The 20,247-nt window shown below is 42.2% G+C and overlaps 1 protein-coding gene across 2 annotated transcripts in view; it reads left to right on the top strand.

Moving 5' to 3' along the window:
• Positions 1 to 10,771, top strand: part of CACUL1 (CDK2 associated cullin domain 1) — a 65,668-nt gene extending 54,897 nt beyond the window's left edge. Inside the window, exons 8-9 of one of the 2 annotated variants that reach the window (XM_036899104.2) lie at positions 2,130 to 2,173; positions 2,579 to 10,771. In XM_036899104.2, coding sequence (XP_036754999.2) covers positions 2,130 to 2,173; positions 2,579 to 2,628 — 94 coding nt within the window. In that variant the 3' untranslated portion in view covers positions 2,629 to 10,771. The remainder of the gene's footprint in view (positions 1 to 2,129; positions 2,174 to 2,578) is intronic. The other variant, XM_036899105.2, reaches the window with a different exon arrangement.
• The last annotated feature ends 9,476 nt before the right edge of the window (positions 10,772 to 20,247 follow it).

Genomic DNA, 20,247 nt, shown 5'->3' with positions numbered 1-20,247 from the left:
TAAAATTCTACATCGTCCTTTTCGATCAGCATTAACTTGTTTCAGAATATGTGGCGAATGCTACTTTGGTGATACTAGTGTAAATAACAATGTAAGACACTTAGCTGGCTTTGGCTAGGTATAGTGTTACCAACAGAGGTGTTTAGAAAGTGGCATTAGGGCAGATCTGTTTATATGTTTTTAGGCTGCCTAAAGCTAGTTCATCCTAAATGTGGTGCATGTGTTTCTCTAAATGCCCAGCATAGAGAAAAACCCTCAGAGGCCACTTTGTGTCTTCTCTTCCTGCCAGTCATTAGGACTCCTCACCCATCCCAGCTAGAGGTTTCTGTCCTGGTCTTGAGCATAACCAGAGAAAGAAAGTGGGAAACTTTGGTGATCTGGAAGATTACTCAAAAGCATGAAATAATTACTTGGACTAGCATTTTAATAATCCCTCTGTAGAGGCCATTTGTGAATTACTGAGTGATTTGTTAATCTATCAAATACTTTGTGCTATATGCTAGACACTGTTCTAGGTACTGAGTTTACAAGATAAGCAAAGTTTTTATGGTGCTTATGTTCTAATGTTGGGAGATAAATAACAAACACGTAAATGGATTATTTCAAATAATAATAAGTGTTAGAAGAAAAAAAGCTGTATGAAATAGAGAGTGAGTGACCAGGATATGTGTGAGGGGCTCTTCCTGCTGATTTGGTAATATAGTGCTCTCTGAGGAGGAGACCTTCCAGCTAGGACACTGATGATGATGAGATAGCCATGTGACTAACTAGGGGGAAGAGTGTTGCTGGCCGAGAAAATAGTAAGTACAAAAGTGCTGAAATGTCCAAGGAACAGTGAACAGAGGTAGAAAATGTGGCTGGAGACTTGGGGAGGAGCCATCTCTCACAGGGCTGGGAAAAAAAATTTGAATTGATTTTTTAAAAACTGTAATGGAAAGCCACTGATGGGCTTTCATCAGAGGTGTGAAATAATCTTATTTATGCTTTAACATAAGATCGCTCTGGATCATCTGGACTAGTAATAAGACTCTTGCAAGGGGAAAGGTGATAGTGGCTTGGATTGGAGCCATAGCCATGGAGTTAATGAGGAATGGTTGATGTTGGATTATGTGTGGGGACAGAATGTTCCAGAGTGAGGGAAAGAGAAGAATCAAGGATGAGCTAGGATTTTGGCCTAAGTAATTGAGTGGTTGGCAGTGCTGTTTATTAAGGAAGATTGAGTGGGATGGAGTGGAGTCAGCTTGCATTATGGCCGTGGTAAATCTGCGATGCGTATACATCATCCGAGTCACAATGGTGATGAGGCAGTTGGACATACAAGTCTGAAGTTTAGGGCACAAATCAGAGCTGGAGATAAATCTGGGAGCAGCTGGCATACAGTTAGTATTTCAAGTCACAGGCCTGGCGTGATCACCATCCTGGACTATTAGAGTGTAAATGGAGAAGAAAAAGTGACCAAGCACAGAGTGTTGGGCAGAGCCAAAATGCTGCTAAGAAAATGCTAATGAGTTGGTGGTTATTACTCATTATTTAAGCATTTTAGTCATTTGTCTCAGAAACAGAGACACAAAAATAGGGTTTACTGGTAGCACAGGATCTACTCAGACCTCTGTTTTATCATTGCTAAACTGGAACTAGAATTCTTCGATATGTGTTTGAAGATGAACTGGTTAATATAACTGAAGGTCCATGCTCTACTACCTGCAAGGGGGCCTTCATGTGCATTAAGATACTGAGATGTTTCAAAAGCTTTAAGCAGTTTTTGATGACATTATAGGGCCTTTAAGGGAAGATTTTAAATTATCCTTTCCATTTCATATTTGAAATTTGCCTCAGTATTACAAAGGTGACTAGTGATGTTGATAGCAGAACCAGGTTTATCTTCAAAGACATTTTAATTTTAGTCTGAACTCATTTCATAGCTTCCTGTATTAAAAAAAAACACCTTTTAGCTAAGAATATTCAGGTTATAAATGACTCAGCTACTGTTAAAGTTTAACATCTTTTAAAGTAGGTTGTTAGAATTGAAATATCTGCTGTACTTCTGTTATCAATGATGTCAGTTCATTTCTCCTGATTTGGTGTGTGAAGATGTCAGTTCTGTTAACTCCCTCTTTTCTTATCCCTAGAGGTGACCAGTCCCGGAAGAGAGCTGGGGATGAGTTGGCTTATAGTAAGTAATGATGATCCTCACCGTCTTGGATGGTTTTGTGGTGTTAGGCAGCCGTGGTGGTGGCCGTGCAGTGAGTGTCATGATACCCAAGGTGTTCTTGATGGTGGTCTCTTAAGCACTGTGTGATCAGGGTCAGACTGTTCTGCAAGCTGGTGATGGTTCTCAGGCAGTTGTCAAGAGGCTACCAGATTCTTTAATCTCTACTAGAATGGGATAATGATCGATCCAGCCTCACTTCCTGCTGATCGAGCCCCTTTTCCTTTCACTCAAACCACATAGTTTTGAGGTTGGTTGTTTTTAGTCTCTTTGGGCGATTGGGAGAGGGGCGAAAAATATGTGTTAGATAAACAGATTGCCACCACTGTCGGATACTGTCTACTGTTCATACTTTTTTCTGCTCCAATGTTTTTTCAGACAGCTCTTCCACATGTGCAGGCTCCAGAGGGTACAGATAGTGAATGTATTGAATGTACTTTCCTTCCTGAGAAGAGGACACACTGGAGCTGCAGAGACTGTATTCAGAGCACAGCGGGGACATGCAGGAGCTCTGTCACACAGCTGTTCTTGGAAGAGGATGTTGGACTTCTTACTTGGGCTTGTAATTTTAAAAAACAAAAAACTTATAAAAACAAAAAAAAAACAGTCAGTTGCTGCTAGACTTGGGGATAATTTTGAAATGGGACAATCTTCTAATGAGTTTATCTATAGATTCCATGAGGAACAAGCATCTTGAAAAGTGACTGTTGTTAAGAGAAATCCGGCAGCCAAAAATTCAGCAGCGCCCTCCAAAAATACAAGAGCAGAAGAAACTTTTTTTCCTCCAAAGCACTTGTTTTGTTCATTTGTGGACTTGGCACTTCCGCATAGTGTTTTCACACATCAAGATCTCTTTTGCTTTAAAATCAAGCAGATTGTTACAATACAGTATTTTTCACCCATAACCAAAACAAACCCCTTTGAAAGAGTTGGTCTTTGTTTAGCATTCAGAGGTTGTGTTAAAGGAAAATGCTAACTCTGCTTTCACTATACCTTTTTCCTCCACCAGTTCACAACTTTTTTCTACTCTGTGCCTTGAGCTTTGTGCACTTTGCAACTCTGTGACCATGTTGTTGAACTCACAAATACATCCTTAAAAAGTTTATGGCATCAAAGATTTACCCCATCACATCAGGTGTGATTTCATGGCAGGATGCTAGGTAAGTGGGAAAATAGAAACATGTTGTGCATTGGTCCATTTCCCTCTGCCTCACCATAGCATATTCGTGTTAATGTTGGGGACCAACTCTTGTAGTACATTTCCATTCCCTCTATTGCTTAACAGGATTTTGACAGATGCTGAACTACTGGCATTATGCTAATCTGGGGTGGGCAGTACTTTAGCACTAAAGCTTCCTTTTTAGTATTGAGAATTATCCAATGGTAAAAGCTGGTTCCTGTGATGCTCTAGGAAGTAGATATGGTTATTAAATTCAAATATAATCAGTGGTGTGGGATTGCTGATCCATTTCATTTTAAATAGGTGAGATAGGTACTTTAAAAAAACCCAGTAGTCTACATCTTTTAAATGTTTTAGTCGAGTGTAATAGGGAAGAAGGAGCCCTGCTGGCTTGAGGGTCCCTTCCAGCTGTGGCAAAGCTGTATTTTTTGTTTTTTTTTCTACACCCACAGTGCTATTCAGTTGCTTATAAAAGACTGTTTTTGTTTTTGAAAGTCAAAGAAAAATAGAAAGATGTGGCAAGGGAAAGTATTTGTCTCTCATTTTGCTTGCATCTAAATTGAGCATATGCTTGACTCTATTTGGCTGTGTCAGACTACTGTTTACCTCTTCAGAGAACGTGGCCAACAAAAGAAAATGTATCAGGGATACTGGCACTCTCCTGACTTGCAGGTTTTTCAGAGTTGCCTCTGACAATTCAGTTTGTCCTTTTTTGGGGAACAGGCTGGGTGGGAAAGTTAGAAGTGTGATATTGGGAGCAAGTAAGTCACCTAATAGAAGTCCTCTGTGCAATTATTACTCAGAAGTAAAAGTAAAGATGATCAGATTAATTTTTTTAAGTACTTATCAACTGGAGTTAGAAGTCTTTGTGGAGGACTTTGAATTGGACTCATTTAACTTGCGTGAGCATCTTGGATTGTATTAGTAAACACTGAATTACTGTAAATATATACAGTCTCCCACTATGCCCCGTACAGTTTGATTTGCTATACTAATAACATTCTGGTATTAAGGAAGAATTCCATTTTATCATAAAGTTCCAAATTTTATTTTTCTCAATAGAGTGCTTGCTGCAGGCTTCTGAATAACACCTGCAACTGAACTTTCTCCTGAGTGGTTTTAATAATATTTCTTAAAGGAATAAAATTGGGATGTCTCTTTAAGTGTGGATGAACTATTCAGTATCCTAAATGCTTTTTCTGGGAGAGAGTGTTATTTAGCCAACAAACAGAACTTTCCCAATAAAAGCATCGTATTATGATGTGAATTGGCATTAAAATATTTACATATTTTGCATTATTAAGTTTATGGAAAAATCTTTTATGTTGTGTTTTGTTTTTTTTTTTTTATGTGTTAACAAAAGGTAGGCAAAGTTTGCAAAATTTAGTTTCTCTCAATTGTTGCACAATGAGTGCAGCTAGCTGTGGCTCAGGGCTTGGTACTGAAAGCAGTGACTAGAAGGCACTATAGGAAGAATGCACACTTTCTCCCAGAGCTTGTGACCTGATTGTTGTTCATCAGGGCTATGGCCCTTTCAGGTCCACTGCAGTATGAGGAACCTGTTTATTTCAAATTGAAATTGACCTTGCTTATTTAATGGGGATTCTTAACAAAATTCTTAGTTTGCAACATGAGAAGAAATAAGATTTGCCCTCCATTTTATATTGACCAGCCACAGTTTGCCAGAAAGTGTTTTCTTCTCATGTTTACTAGTATTCTTCTTGCCCGTACAGTATATAGTTTCTCCACCCCAGTTAAATGCTTGCCTTTGTGGGGTCCCAATCACTGAAGACAGAAAATTGTACACGTAGGCTGACTGTCTCATTAGTCGGCACACACAGCTGATTTGGCCAACCTAGCTAATGTGTGTGCACTAGACCTTCCAAAAGAAAGCCAATTCAGTCACCTTGAAATAATGACATGTAGAAGTAAATAGATGATCGTTTGAGAGACGGTACTTATTTTAAAGGTTGGCCTTAAGCTTCAGTAAGTGTCATCTCATGTCCTCTGTTGTCATAGCTGCCTGTAACCCGACAGGAACTACTGCTTTGTTTTCTGTGGGGCTGAAAGCAAAAGCTGGTGTTGTGACTCCTAACCTTACGGTTCTTAGGTTGAGCTAGTGAGAAAAAACACAAATCTGGATGCATGGGTTGTGTGTGATTAAATTTTGTGGAAAATTTACTTTTTTTCTGTCTGTTTGGCAAGTTTGAGGCAGTTCCCCTCCCTTTCTGTGGGGTATAGGATGAAAACCAGTTTGTGAATTAAGTGAGATTGCAGAAGAAAGGATGCCATGGCCATTAATGCATGCATGTCTCCAGCGCTGCTGCCCCGTTAGGTTGCCACTCCCTGGCTGCATGCCCTGCTCTCTGTCAAGTTGCAAATTTGCACATAAAGAATTCCTCAGGTAGAGTTCGCATGTGCACCATCACCTCTCAGTAGTTTGTATTGACCGAACAAGGGATTCCAAAGTGTTTCAGCACAAAAGGAGAACTTTAGGGTGGTGGTCTGTGCATGTGTCCTAGCAAACGTAATGGTGATCTAGGAAACAATGTTGGTTTCTACGGTTACACGGTGAGCAGGAGCACTTGTATCATAGTATTTAAAGAGTCCTGTTTAATCTCCCAGAGTGACCCTTCCAGATTTTGTGTTCTTGTTGAGACTGGCTGTTTTCTTCTGTTTTATCACAGCTAATTAATCCCATGATTATTATACAAGAGGCATTGCCCTTGAGCAAAAATTCAGTCGTTTAATAAGCAGCTATTAAAATAACTGAACATTGTTTTATGAATATACACTAACCTGAGATAACTAAAAAACTTCCCAACTAAAAGGCAAAACAGAAAATACATTAGCTGTCCAGTCATTGTTTGTTTGGGTGTTTGGAGTTGACTTTTTTTTTTATGGTGTCTCATTGAGATTCAGAATATTATGTTTACTTTAATCCAGGCCTGGGCCTCTTTAAGGTGACTTTAAAATTTAAGATCAGAATGTGACTTAACCGACAACGAGGACCTTTTTGGTTGTGGTTAATTTTCAGTATGATTGTATAAGATGAAGTTCATGTTTATTAGAAGTTAAAAAGGATCATAGGAGTTGCTGGAGAAAAGGCTTTCCTATTACTTTCATTACCTTGTTGGAATTTGCTTCGTTTCTGGCCACCAGAAAACATGAGAGAACTTCTCTTCTTTTCCAAGGGAGACGATTCCTCCTGGTCCCCACTGTTTACTAACTGAATCATTGACACTTTTCCTTCCCCACTGGCAAAGACCCTGTTTTGAACCTCTTTCTGGAGCCAGGCGGCACAAGTACACATCCTTTTTCTGCTTACGTGGATGGAGTGGCTGTGGGAGAACTGAAGAAAATGCTCATCAGAGGTACATTGGTATAGGACCCTGGCATACACTGTATCCTGGCCGGTTGGAAATCACTCTCATTTCTGGTTGGACTGCATTGTTTAGAAAAATGTTAATGTCTTACAATTCTGGGAAATTTGTAGTGTGACTCTGGGGTGAATTCTGTGGTTTGAAACAAATTAATATTTTGTATTGATTCTGACATGTCATTTCAATGTTGTGACTATGTACTAAATGCAATAAGACTGTGGATGTTCTCTTAGAAGAGTAGGTTTTGTTAAACAGATGGCAATTTAATTGCTGCCATCAGTCCTGTTTGTTAATATTGCAGCCATGTAATTCAGGAGAAATGATTCAAATGTGAAGTAGTGGGGAGTTATGGCTGGAAACAGGAATGCTTATGAGTAAATGGGAGGTCAAATGCAGACGAGAGGCTTTGCCACCCACCAGCATGGCCAGAGCAAGAATGAAGCAATGAAATCTAGCCCCTGGTGGTGCTTGTTGGAAAGCATGGTGGAGTTCAGAAAAGGGTGTTCTGTATATCAACTTTTTTATTAACCAAGAAAAACAAAACAGTGGATGAAACTTTTATTGACCGGGGGTTCAAAGCCAGCAACTTTGTCTCTGACCTTTAACTCTTGATGGACTTTGAGTCACTACTTCTGTATTAGAGTGTGTACCATCACTCTAAAATGTTGTGGTTAATGAAATAAATCTTGTACAGATGTCCTTGGCCTTGTTATGTTGATACCTGGTTCGCTGGAAACTTTGTTGCAATACAGACCATATGATTGGGCTTACAGGCACATTCATAATTTCTCCTACAGGAGAATCATCCTCAGCATGTCTTTCCCACTGTGGTTAATTAGCCCATAGGGTGGACTGTCCATCTTGACCTCTGTACCAGTGATCTTAAAAAGTATGTGTTTAATTATATACCATAGTTACTTATTCTATATACATATATAGTATATATACATATGTGCATACATATGTAGTTTTTCTTTTATAAACACTGGCCTATTGTGGACCTTTCTGATGTGGGAATTTTTTTGCATTGGCTGTACCATGCTTTTTAGAAATAATTCCTTTGTGTTTTCTTGCTATGGAATTAGTAATATCCACTAGGTTTTTTATAATCCTGTGTAATTTTAGTTTCCCTTGGTTTCTCTTAAGTGTCCTTCCTTATAGTGTTCTCAGAGTGCGGATTCTCATCTCTTTGTTGAAGCCTAAGCTGTATTGTTACGGCATCTACTTTTTGATTACCACCCACAGCAGGATTCAGTGACTTTATCTTTTTTCTCTGCATTGAAATCACCTGACAGTTTCTTTCTTCAGCTTTTTTCCCCCCAGCCAAATAGGGAGCTGTTTAAAACCTTTCCTTTTTCTTAGCAGGTTTCTTTTACTGAGTATAAAAGTTTTCTACTAGTGCCAGTTATTTGCATGTGTTTATGTGTGATTAATTTATTTCCTCTATTGGCCTATTTCTCAATAATACAAAGTTATAATATTTAATAGCACAGCTAATAAATTAGATCTGATGGAGATATATATATATAAAATTCCCTTGCAGCCTCCAGTAAGAAAATAAACATTTTTTTGCAAACCAAATCTAACATTGTGTTTAAGTATAACAAATGATGGCTTAATTTGGGTTTATCTCAGGAATGCAAAGTCATTAATATTAGGAAATCAATTAATGTGACTTATCTACTAAGGGATTAATGCTGTTAATGATCAAATTGTGAAAATCTAGAGTCTACAAGGCAAATTAGAAGACTAGAGAGTTTATCAGAGTTTGCTGGAACAAAATGAGTATGCAAATGTCAATTACATTTTCATGCATCACTTATAAGCAGTAATGGCTCTTAAATTTTTTAAATGTAATGAAGAAATAAAATTTATTGTAGGAACAAAAAGACACAAAGAACCTAAGAATAAATCTTAATAAAAAGTGTATAAGCCTTTTAATGAGAAAATTATTTTTTTTAAAAAGCCACCTTTATTGATCAAATAAATGGAGATACTGCAATGGGTAAAGATCTGGTGTCAGTTCTTTCTCCAAATTGGTTAACAGATTAATGCAGTTCCAACAAAAAATCCCAGTGGTTTGTAATGTGATGCTTGACAGGCTGATCCTAAAATATACAAAGGGCCAAGGATATCCAAGACATTCCCCCCAAGAAAGAAGAATGAAGTGTGCAGGAAAGAGGAATCACTACCAGATATAAAACTTACTGTAAAACATAGTGGTTGAAACAGTGTGGAATTGGTACAAAAATTACAAGTCAAATGAATGAACAAGAAAAAAGAGCTTGGAAACTGACTCATTCATGTACAGGAACTTTGTTTTTAAAAGGGCAGCCATTGCAAATCAACAGAGAGGAGGATTATTATTTAATAAATGGGGCTTCAGTAATTCTTCATGAAAAAAAAAAATGAAGCAGTCTTTTAAGTTTTTCCAGGTGCAAAAGTCCATCTTAGGTGGATTAAAGATTTACATAGGATAGCTACAACTATAAAACTTTCAGAAGACAATATTGAAGAATGTTTTTATGACTTTGGGGGAGTGAAGGATTTTGTAACAAGATTGAAAATGTAAACCATAAATTTAAAAATAATTTGGCTACATTTGGCTTTTCCTGATTTTGAACTTCGCTAAAGATACCCAGGCTGTTTCACCCCTGGTGAGGCATAAAGCTCAACACTGCGCCTGCTGCTCTGTAGAATACCACTGCACACATGAAGTTCACTGATGCATTATGTTGTGGATGGGCATTTGGCTCTCTTTCCCTCCCTTTTGGTTATTACAAATTATGCTTTCGTGACAATACTTGCACATATTTCCTGGGTGTATACACCTGTAACATGAGATTCTCTAAGAGCATAAACCCTGGGCTATAAGCTATACCTGTGCTCAACTTCACTAGATAATACTGTTTTCCAAAGTGGTGGTACCAATTTACACATCAATGTAAACCAAAGTTTCTGTTGTCACAATCTCTCCAGTTGTTGGTATTTTCTGTAAACCATTTGACCATTGAAAACACATCAGTTCTTGAGTTAATGTGCAAATTGGGTGCAAAGCCAATCCAAATGCCACAGAGTAATTATTTTGTAATGTAAATTAAAAATTGATAAGGAAGTGTATAAACAAAAAAATAGGAAAATCTTCATTGAAGGGGGGAAAAGAGTAACCTGCTGTACAAAAAACCATTTTTTTAAAACTGCAATTAAGTTTTCATACTGGTATAAAAATAGACAAGTTAATGGAAACAGTTTTTAAAAAATTGAAAGACTCAACTACTTTTAAGAATTTAGAGTTTGTTATGGTGGCTTTTTGAACTAATTCTGACCATGATGGGTTATTCAAGAAAAGGTGGTAGGTATAACTGGAGAAAATTTCTTCCCATCATACCATTCACCAAAAGAAATTCCAGTTGGACTAAAAATTAAAAATAAGTTATAAAAACTAGAATACAAGATAGTTAATATTTTCTTGGGGTTGCAGAGGTTTGTTCTAGGGATATAAGCAATGGCATGAAGTATAGAAGCCTGTGCAAACCAGTCAACTGACCACACTGTAGAGCACCACTCCCAGCATGTGTGTATATACATATATATTTTTAAATTTATGTACTGTACTAATACATGTAAGAGAGAATTTAGACAAAAGAGGTGAAAATGTTTAAAAATATTTTTTGTGTGTATTGTAAAAAAAAAATAGCTTTTGTTCTTCCTAAAAATTTTTCTCTTTTTAGGGAGACCCATATGATTAAAAATGCTTCATTATTTTTGGAACACCTAGTTATAACACTTTATGATAAAAATAACTTATGTCTGTTTCTAATGTAAGTTTATTTTGATGTTGGGTTTTAATGGCTATTGTACCTAAAAAAGCCACTTCGTTAAAATCTGTAGTTCCAAATGATTGTGCTTACTGAAAAACTGCTCATTTTTCAGTTCCATCCACTCTTAAAAAGTGTTTGTTGAAATCTTTATAATAAATTTCCATCTTTCTCACTGTCAGTAACTTGTTCTTGCTCAATACTTACAACTGTGATACTTTTATTATTGGTAACAAATGGGTTCAAAACCTACTGAAATTCATTTGTGGATTTCATTTCTTATGTTTAAGTGTGTACTTAGAGTTTTTATAGGTGACAATTTTTGGCAATACATTTTCCTAAAGCTGGAAACACATGACCATTTTCAGAATGCTTTTAACATGAACTTCTTTTGGAAAAACAGCTACTGTTTTACTCACCAGTAGTATATCATCTTTACCTTGAAGGGTTGGATTAAGTCTGCTTTTTTATTTTTATTATTTTGAAAATACTACTAGACTGCATATTACTGACAGGCACTTGCCATCACAAAAAAGGTTGGCAAATTGCAAACATTTAACCTTTTTATCAATAAAGAATGTATAACATCTCTAAGTTTGACAGTACTTTAAAGGAAGTTGCTTTGATATAACCAGCAAACCTCTTTGGGATTTAAATTTCTGCATCTCATAAAATACTGTAAAGGTACCCTTACGTAAGGTGATAAGATCTGTTAAGTCCAGTTGCCTTGTGGGGGCACTGCAATATTCTGGGAGAGAATGGCAGTCAGTCCCTCAGCCTCATGGAGCTCTCACGGCTGCTGTTGGTATCGTGGTTGCTGTGTATATTACATATGCTCTGTGTATATTAAGTTTTGGTAAAGCTTTACTCATGAAAGCATAACTCATGTCTTCTTTCTGCACCCTTGTGGACCATCTTGTTCAGATACCACTAGCTTACACATCAAGGGAGATTAGTTATCTCACAGAAGCCCCAAGGTTGGGCAATTACAGGGTCGACAAATACAGCAGCTCATTGACGTCATCAAGGACTTGGGTTTCTTCCAGCTTCCTGCTCTGCCAGCCTCGGTATGTTACTTGGGCCTCATATTGCTTCCCCAGGGTACTGGCTGCTACAGTTGTTAGACATGACACCAACCACGTGAGAAGAAGGCCTCTTTGTTCCCTAGCATTTTTTTCAGAGCAAGAATCTGCCTTCTGGGAAGTTAGCCTACTTTTCACTGGGTTAGAAGGTATCTGTGACCATGCCCAAACTGACACCTGGGAAGGAGAATGTGGCCACCGTAAACAGGTCTCGCTTCTTGGGGCTGTAGCTGGGCTCCTGCTCCCAATAGTCTTGGGATAGGAGGTACCTGAATAAAGCCAGGTTTGTTAGGAAAGGGGACGTGAGGGGCTGTTGGCATCTGTTGGTTGCCTGAGTCTATTGTACAGGAGTATGACTACTGCTAATTGGGAACCTTTGGAAGATGGCCAAAAAAAAAAAAAAAAAAACCACCTGATTCCACATTGTTTTCCACACACATAGACAAATACCAACTTTTCCACCTCCCCAGAACGAACTGATGTGGTTTTGTTTGAAGGATGTAGAAATTGAGAATACATAAAGATCAAGGAATACAGTCACACCCTTGACTGGAATAGCCAGGGAGTTACAAAGACAAAGCTGTAGAAGTGCATGAGCTAGCTGAACATAGGCCAAAGAAAAAGTACCTGGCTGGAAAAGAACTCTCTTGGGTATGTCTAATTTCATCCATAACAAAACTAAGTAGGGAGATGGTATATAATGATGTAAAGGTAAGAGGTGTTGGGGAACAAAAATGAGGCCATGCCAGTGAGACAGTACTTGAACACATCGACTATCAGTGAAACGACAGCTCAAAGAGCATAGGAGTGGGACGGAAATCGATGTGACCTGAGCACCTTCTGTGTGGTAATGGGTGTTACTTACTGGGTCCCTGTCTATGGGGCAGGTGTTTGGTGCATATTTTAAAAGCAATCTAGTGAGTCCCTAACCTACAGAGGTGTGAGAGGCAGCTCTGACATGGCCCCAGTGACTCCTGCCATCTGGTATTCACACCTTTGTGTAATCCCCTCCCCTTGCGTGTGAACTGGACCTAGTGACTCACTTCTAATGAAAATAAAAGTGATGGGTGTCGCTTCTGTGGTTAGGTTATAAAAGGGATCTCAGTCTTGCTGGTGTGCTCTCTCTGGGTCTTCTCATGTGTTTACTCTTAACAGAAAGGGCCCCCAGCAAGGAACTAAGGGTAGCATCTTGTCCACATCCAGCAGGGAACTGAGATATCAGCTCACGAGGAACTAAATCCTAACAGCCACTGAGTGAACTTGGAAGTGGATCTTGCTCAGTTGAACCTTGATTTCTACCCTTGGCCAAACCTTGACTGTAGCCTCATGAGAGATGCTGAAACAGAGACGTTAGCTGAACCCATGGAAACTATGAAATAATATATGTGTGGTGTTTAAGTCACTAAGTTTTGGAGTAACTTATTAAACTGTGATAACTATCACAAGATAGTCAAGATGTCAGAGATTTAAATTACTTGCCCAGAGTCACATAGCTGTGGCAGATTTGAATTCTCATCCGTCAGCATCTGTGTTTCACTGAGCCTCCTGGCAGCTTCCAGTGTCGGTAAACCCTGTCCCATGGGCCTCTGCTTTGTCAGAGGCAGTGCCGTTCCCAAGATCCACGAATCAGACTTCCCTAGCCAGGGCTGTTAAACCGTCTTCATTTTAAGCTCAGCAGAGACACCTTTCTCAACTGAGCCTCTGTGAGAGAAGCCCTAGGGAGAACAATGTGAATAATCACTCACTTTTCCCAAGGATGGTGCAGGACTTCTAGGTGCAGAGAGGTTTCTTACCCTGGCTGCCCTAGGGCCTGAGGGCTTCCGTCCCTCCAGGAACCCTGGCTGGGAAGGGCCAGGGGGAAGAGGGGTGAAGAGGCAGAGAAGGGGAAAATCGTGAGCTGTGTTGTGGGGAGAAAACTGGTTTCATTCCTTGTGTTTTAGGAAAACTGGGAAAGAGGTTTTCCTCACGGAGCAGCCTGAAACGCTATGGGAGGAGGGCAGCAACTCCCTGCATGCCCCGTCCTGCTGGGGGCAGCCCAAGGCCCCGGCCCTGTGGGCCCGCCCCAGCCAGGGGCTCGGCGCGGATGATGGTAGGGCAGAGCCTCGGCAGGACTCAGGCCTTGGGCCCAACTTCCGGGTTTTCCACATTTGACCTGACGCCCGAAGGGGGCGGAGCTACGTGGGGGGCTCTGGGCGGGGACGGGTCCTGATGCGGGGCAGGCGGCGGGCGCCGGGCCGGTTTCTCCGGGGGTGACGCACAGGACGCCGCGCGCGGGAGGAGGGCCGCAGGGGCGAAGGGGCGCACGGAGGGTGCCCCCGACTCCTATGCAGCGGGAGCCGCGGGGCGGTCAGCGGCCCCTACCCTGGAGGGCACCGTGCTGGTGATGTGTCCCGCAGCTCGTTGCCTGACCTCGGCAGAAGCCCTCCGCCTGCCTATGTCCGCTTCTCTGGCTCTTCCTTCGGAAGAGCTGAAGACATTCTGCAAACAGATGGCCGGGTGTGGGTTTGTCCTGCAGGGCCCACAGCTATGGCAGGATTCAGCACCACACAGGCCTGGCGTCTGGGGCTGCTGGAGGCCGGGTCTGGCGTCCTGTCAGCCTTTGCGGGCCTGAGGACGCACAGCGCAGAATCCAGGCCCTGCGGCAAGTGGGCCTGCACCACTTCACCGTCACGGCTTCGCGGCAACCTCACGTTAGAAGGCCTGGGTTGTCCAAGTTTGTGTCTCATTATGGGGAAGGTTGTCTGCATCATTTCCTAACCTCCAAGACCAGGAATTCTTAACCCTTATTGGGGCTGGCCTCTCAGGCCACCCCTGGCAATTGTGTGAAGTCTGAAGGAGCTCCTGGAAAGTGAGATTTCAGGCAGCATTTGTCAGCCACGTGTGTTCTTTGAATGTGCTCTGATGTCCATACACCGGGAAACACCCCTTGGAAAGTTTGGAGTACTTCATGCACCCGCAGGCACCTCGTCACCTGACCCCTGCAGTTAGGCAGGCAGAGGTCATAATCTCTGAGCAAAACTTGCGCTTTGGAACGCCAGGGAAAATGGTTCCCTTTAGGGCGACTGATTACCAGCCCTTTCTGCCTGTGACCTGCCACCAACACCAGTTAACTTTTCAGGCTACTGCTTTATGAAGATAAAATCACACGTAAGGGAAGGTGTTAGGCTTCCTGTGTACAACAGATGCTGGATATATATCAAATCCATCCAATGGCTTTAACCAGGAAGAAGTTTTGGAGAAAGCCAGGACTGGGACTGAATTCTACCCAACAACATTCGAGTTTGATTTTTATTTTTCAAGAACCTGGTACGGCCTCTCTGATTTGAACAGTGGTACATAGCTCAGGCTTTGAGGAGCACTTCATGACGTGGAGATTAAATGGCTGGTGAGCAGATGGCTCCTCCCTTTTTGGAATCAAAGGCCAAAGGATGACACAAAACCTTAGTTTTTACCAACCATCTTCCTCAGGAGATGAAACACACTAAAGGAGACGAAACACACTAAAGCAGCAATCAGAAATATTTGGGCCTAAATCTTGCTTATCTTTCATACAAGATAATACAGAGGAGATTCAGGCATGTACTACTGGAGGAAGGACATGACATGGAGATTTAAGATGATGTCAAGCAGACCCTTTTTATTTCAGGAAAAAGAAAAGACTTTGCTTTTGTGTGTTAAGATGAAGTAGACTTAATAAATTACAGAAAGTGGAATACTATGCAATCTCAGAGAGCATCTTCTACAAGCAGTACCACAGGCGAATCTCAGACATAGCAATGAATGAGAGAAAGGAGCTAGCCACAGGCGAGTATGCACTAATTCAACTATATGAAATTCAAGAGCAGGAGAAACTAAATTGTGGTGATAGAAACCCAAATATTAGTTACCTGATTTGGGTGGTGATGGGGAGGGACAGTGTAGGCATGAACTTGGTACTTCAGGGAACTTCACATCCTCTTAGGAAGGGGCAATGAAGAATCCCTTTGGAGTGTTGAAAATATTCCAAATATAGTAAAACTCCATTGATTTGTACACTTGAGATTTGTGTATATATCTATACCTCAATAAATATTTTAAGTACAAAAAAAAAAGATGAGGTAGACCTAGCTTCTTGGGTCTGTGGTGTTAACTGGGGTAAAAGTGTGGCAAAGAATGGGTCCCACTGCCCAAAGTGGAGGCCAGGGCCCAGCAGGGGAGAAGGCTGCTCTTCAGAGCCTTCTTAGTTTTTGGTGAGCAACTGATGGAATTCCTGATCTTGTTGGAAAGAAGGTGGATATATAAAGAAATCGCATGGGCTTGGAGGGTAAATCTGCCTTCCATGGTAAGGCATAAATCTTCCTTACAGAAAAATTCCAAATAATAAATTTGGGAGGAATGGGGGAAATAGAAAATCCATTTGAACACCACAGTAATTATTGCTGTGGACAAGATCTGCTGATGAATGCTGAATTAGTAGGTGAAAGTTTAAGGAGAAACCACTTGCATAGCCTCAGTTACCTGCCCTCCCATCTCCCAGCCCCACCCCTGCTCCAGTATTTATTAGTGCGATGGTTTTAATACGTGGCTACAAATTCCTTGATAGTCTCCCTCCAGAAAGTGGAACTCAGTGATCCTCCCCGCTGAGTGTGGACTGGATTCAGTGACTGGTTTCTAACTGATACGCGAAGGGGAAAATACTAACTGCACAGTAGAAAATGGTGTAAGTCATGTGGTATCCTGAACCCCCTGGTATGACAGTGCTCAGGACATGGACATCTGTGGTATTTTCCTGAAAATCTAATCTCAGTCGACCCCTGAGAAGAAGTCAGACAACCAAAATGAGGGGCTTTCCATAGGATTATCCAACTGCTCCCTTATCAAAGGCATCAAAGTCATGAAAAACAAGGAAAGACTCCAAATCTGTCACAGATTAAGGTGACTAGGGAGACATGGTGACTAAACAGTGTGGGATCCTGGGATGGGAGGATGTTTGTGGAAGAACAGGAGAAATCTGAAAATCTGTGGCTTAGTTAAGTGTACAATGGTGACTTCTTAGTTTCGATAAGTCTGCCATGGTGATCTAAGGTTGAAACATGCAGGGAAGCTGGGGAAGGATTTACAGAGGCTCTCTGAACTATCTTTGCAACTCTTCTGTAAATCTGAATTTATTTCCCAAAAAGAATTTTAAAAAAAATCCCATGGGTTTCTCTCTGTGCCTCAGCTTTGTATTCCTCTTCTCTAGTTTCTATTTCATTTATTGTCTCCTCCACAGTATCCAACCTGCTTTTAATACTCCTCTCAGAAAGTTATAAAAGGGCATGAAATAATAGTTCTCACAGCAATCCGAGCTGCTAATTCCTCTTCTGGAAGCTGTACAGGAAGCCACAATAATTCTATGTGCACGTGGCTATTGGGCCTGCTGGCTGATGTCTAAGCTCTGTCATAAAAAAATCTGTGGTTTGAGATGACTTAAAATGTTTATTCAAATAGAAGCGTCTGAGCTTAATAAGCTGGTATGGATCACCTTTTGTTCGTAGCATCCTCTTGCTGGCATTGACAGTACATTTTTGGCTTTTAATCAGGGATGAGAAAATTGGACTGACATTGGTATTACAGGCCTAAATTTAGCTAAAATGTCATCACAACCCATCCGAGGAAGCTTTGAAAGAGGGGCAGCTGAAGTCCTTGGCTTCTTGTCTTTAACAGCCAGGGGATTCTTCCCCAGACACTAAGGGTGTTCCTCCCTTCTGGGTTCCTGGAGCTCTCTGCTCTCAGGCTTGCTAAGGATAACCTGGTAATAGACACTGGCAAGTTCCACAGGCCTGGGGTTCTTGAGTCTCCTGAAAACCATGCTGAGTCAAGCTAGTCCAAGGTGGCTTTGTAAAGTGGGGAATTGCTTTAGAACCACAAGTACAGCGAGAAGATGAAAGGTGCCAGACCCATCTGCTAATAAAGGAAAGGAGTTCCAAGAATAGAGAGCAGGCATGAGAGGGCTTTCTGCTGTGGGGGGCTATCCTATCAGGGCACAGGGGGGGCCTTGAAAAGAGAAATGGGAAAATTCAAGTGAGAGGCAGGTGTTCCAGGGAAGACTGGATGTAAAAGCATTTTAAAGAGCTGAGACTGCCGGTCACATCAGGCCATCTGGGTCTGGCCCCAGGGCCACCCTCGTTACCATATCACGGCACTGTCACAGGTGCAGGGCCCTCAGCCTGCGGGCTGTCTCTGTGTCATCAGTATTCTCCATTGGGCAGTGCTTCCTACGCTCTGGGTGGCCTCTAGGCCTGCAGACTGAGCCCGTCTGAGTCTCCCAGCAGCTGGGAAGGCCAGACTTTCGGGGCACATGGAGAGAAGGGTGCTCAACATGTCTGTCCACGGTGGGCTCTCCCAGCAGGGCCAGAAGCTCCCTAAGCTAAAGTGAGTGCCCTGCCCGAAAAACCAGGGCACAATTGAGTGGCTAATCATTGTTTGCTGTTTGGAGGAAGAGAGATGTAGGCCAAGGTCAAACATACCCAGGGGAGATTGGCACAGTAGAAAATGGGGTAAGTCATGTGGTATCCTGAACCCCCTGGTATGACAGCGCTCAGGACATGCACATCTGTGGTATTTTCCTGAAAATCTGTAACCTCAGTCGACCCCTGAGAAGAAATCAGACAAAACCAAAATGAGGGGCTTTCCACAGGATTATCCAACTGCTCCCTTATCAAAGGCATCAAAGTCATGAAAAACAAGGAAAGACCCCAAATCTGTCACAGATTAAGGTGACTAGGGAGGCATGGTGACTAAACACAGTGTGGGATCCTGGGATGGGAAGTGTGGGGGGGATAATGGGGAAGACAGTGCAGCTCAGAGAAGACAAATAGTGACTCTGTGGCATCTTACTACACGGATGGGCAGTGACTGCAATGGGGTGTGGGGGGGACACAATAACAGGGATGAATGTGGTAACCACATTGTTTTTCATGTGAAACCTTCTTAAGAGTGTATATCAATAATACCTTAATAAAGAAACAAAAAACAGAAACATACCCAGGGGAAGCTGAATCCTTTTGCAGGGAGAGATCATTCTAGAATCTGGATCAGATTGGAAAGTTTGGCTCCACCGTTAATTGAACAGACAAATTACTAAACCACTCTGACCTCCAGTCTCCTTTTCTATAAAACAAAAAATTAGCCCTCACCTCTAAAACAAAAGAACAGGTCTGTTGGGCCTTCATTTCCCTTCTTCATGTAACTTTGGGTAACTTTGGGCAATTGCTTCAACACAGTCTTGGGGTCGCTGTTAAGGTAAAGTAGTTCTGCCTCCCTTAGCATCAGATGGGCACGTAATGCAAACCAATCCAGATTTCTCCCCTGGAGCTGGAATTGTGCATGGAGCTATTTGAAGTCTGAAAAGGGCAGAAGCCAGCACGTCCCAAAAAGCATAGACTCCGGGGCCTGTGCTGCGGTTCCTGAGAACCCAGGGGGAGCTGCCGGATGCTTGTGCCCCAAAGGCTGGCTCTTCAGCACTGCCCTCCACTGGTGACCACCCTCTCTTTGCCCATCATGGCTTTACCTTCACCTTAAGGGGTGAAGGTCAGTGTTTGCTGCTTACAGCCCAAGTGCCCTAAGACCCCCAACCCCCTCAAAATCTCTTGGGTACTTGCCACTTCCACGTGATCCCTTCCCCTTAGTGGGGTCTTTGTTACCCACTTCAGAGCTTTTCTGAAACAAGGTGGCAAGCAAATAAATTAATACATTTAAAAGATGGAGATTGATGATTTCTTCCTCCTCTGCATTTTCTCTCTTGAGAAAAAAGGGGGACATCTCAGTTGATCCCAAACCCCAGGTTCCCAGAATGGAGTAACCAGGCATGCAGTCCCTAAAAGTGCCATCCTTGATCACCCCCATCCTCCACAGAGAAACATAGGTGCCCTCCCACCCCAGCCCTGGTCTTTACAGCCATGGCCTCTGCTCCAAGAATCGGGTGCCCCTGCTTGGCTGTCGGTGTGTCTCTTGAAGCTCTGGCTGACACTGTTTAATGAACTGCAAAACACTTCTAGTCTCAGCCCTCCTTCGGCTGACCATTTGTAAATTGCATTTGCCTTGGTGGCTGACAGAGTGAAAAATGCATTTCCAATCCCCAGGCAGCTGTAGATGTGTTTCTGTCGACCTCCCAGGGACGACCTGACAGCCTGGGCCACTGTCCTCGGCGCTGGATCTCCCAGGCTTCAAGAGGACTGGTGACATTCTGGGAGGATGAGTTCCAGGCCAGCCCCTGGAGACTGTTTAGGAACCCTTGCCCACGCACGTGGCAGGCTTCAGTGATTGAGGGTGGGCAGGGGCCAGGGTGGCCCTCTCATTACGGCCACAGGATATCTGGAAGCAGCCCCCACTGCCACTCTGGTCTTGCTGAGTCCTGAGCAGGACACTGAATGGCTGGCCTCAGTTTCTGTTCTCCAAATGAGGCCATTTAGGGTAACAGCCCCACTTGCCCAGGCCTGGCTTTGTGCCAAGCCATTTGCAGGCACTTCTCACACAGTGTTATGTATCCTTAGTGGTGTGAGGTGGGCATCACTGTTACTCACCCCATCTTCCCTGAGGCTCAGCCCTAGGTTCT

This window comes from Manis pentadactyla, chromosome 8, assembly GCF_030020395.1.
Source record: "Manis pentadactyla isolate mManPen7 chromosome 8, mManPen7.hap1, whole genome shotgun sequence".
NCBI lineage: Eukaryota > Metazoa > Chordata > Mammalia > Pholidota > Manidae > Manis > Manis pentadactyla.
Note: the sequence above shows the minus strand (reverse complement) of the source record. Positions and strands in the feature narration are given on the sequence as shown.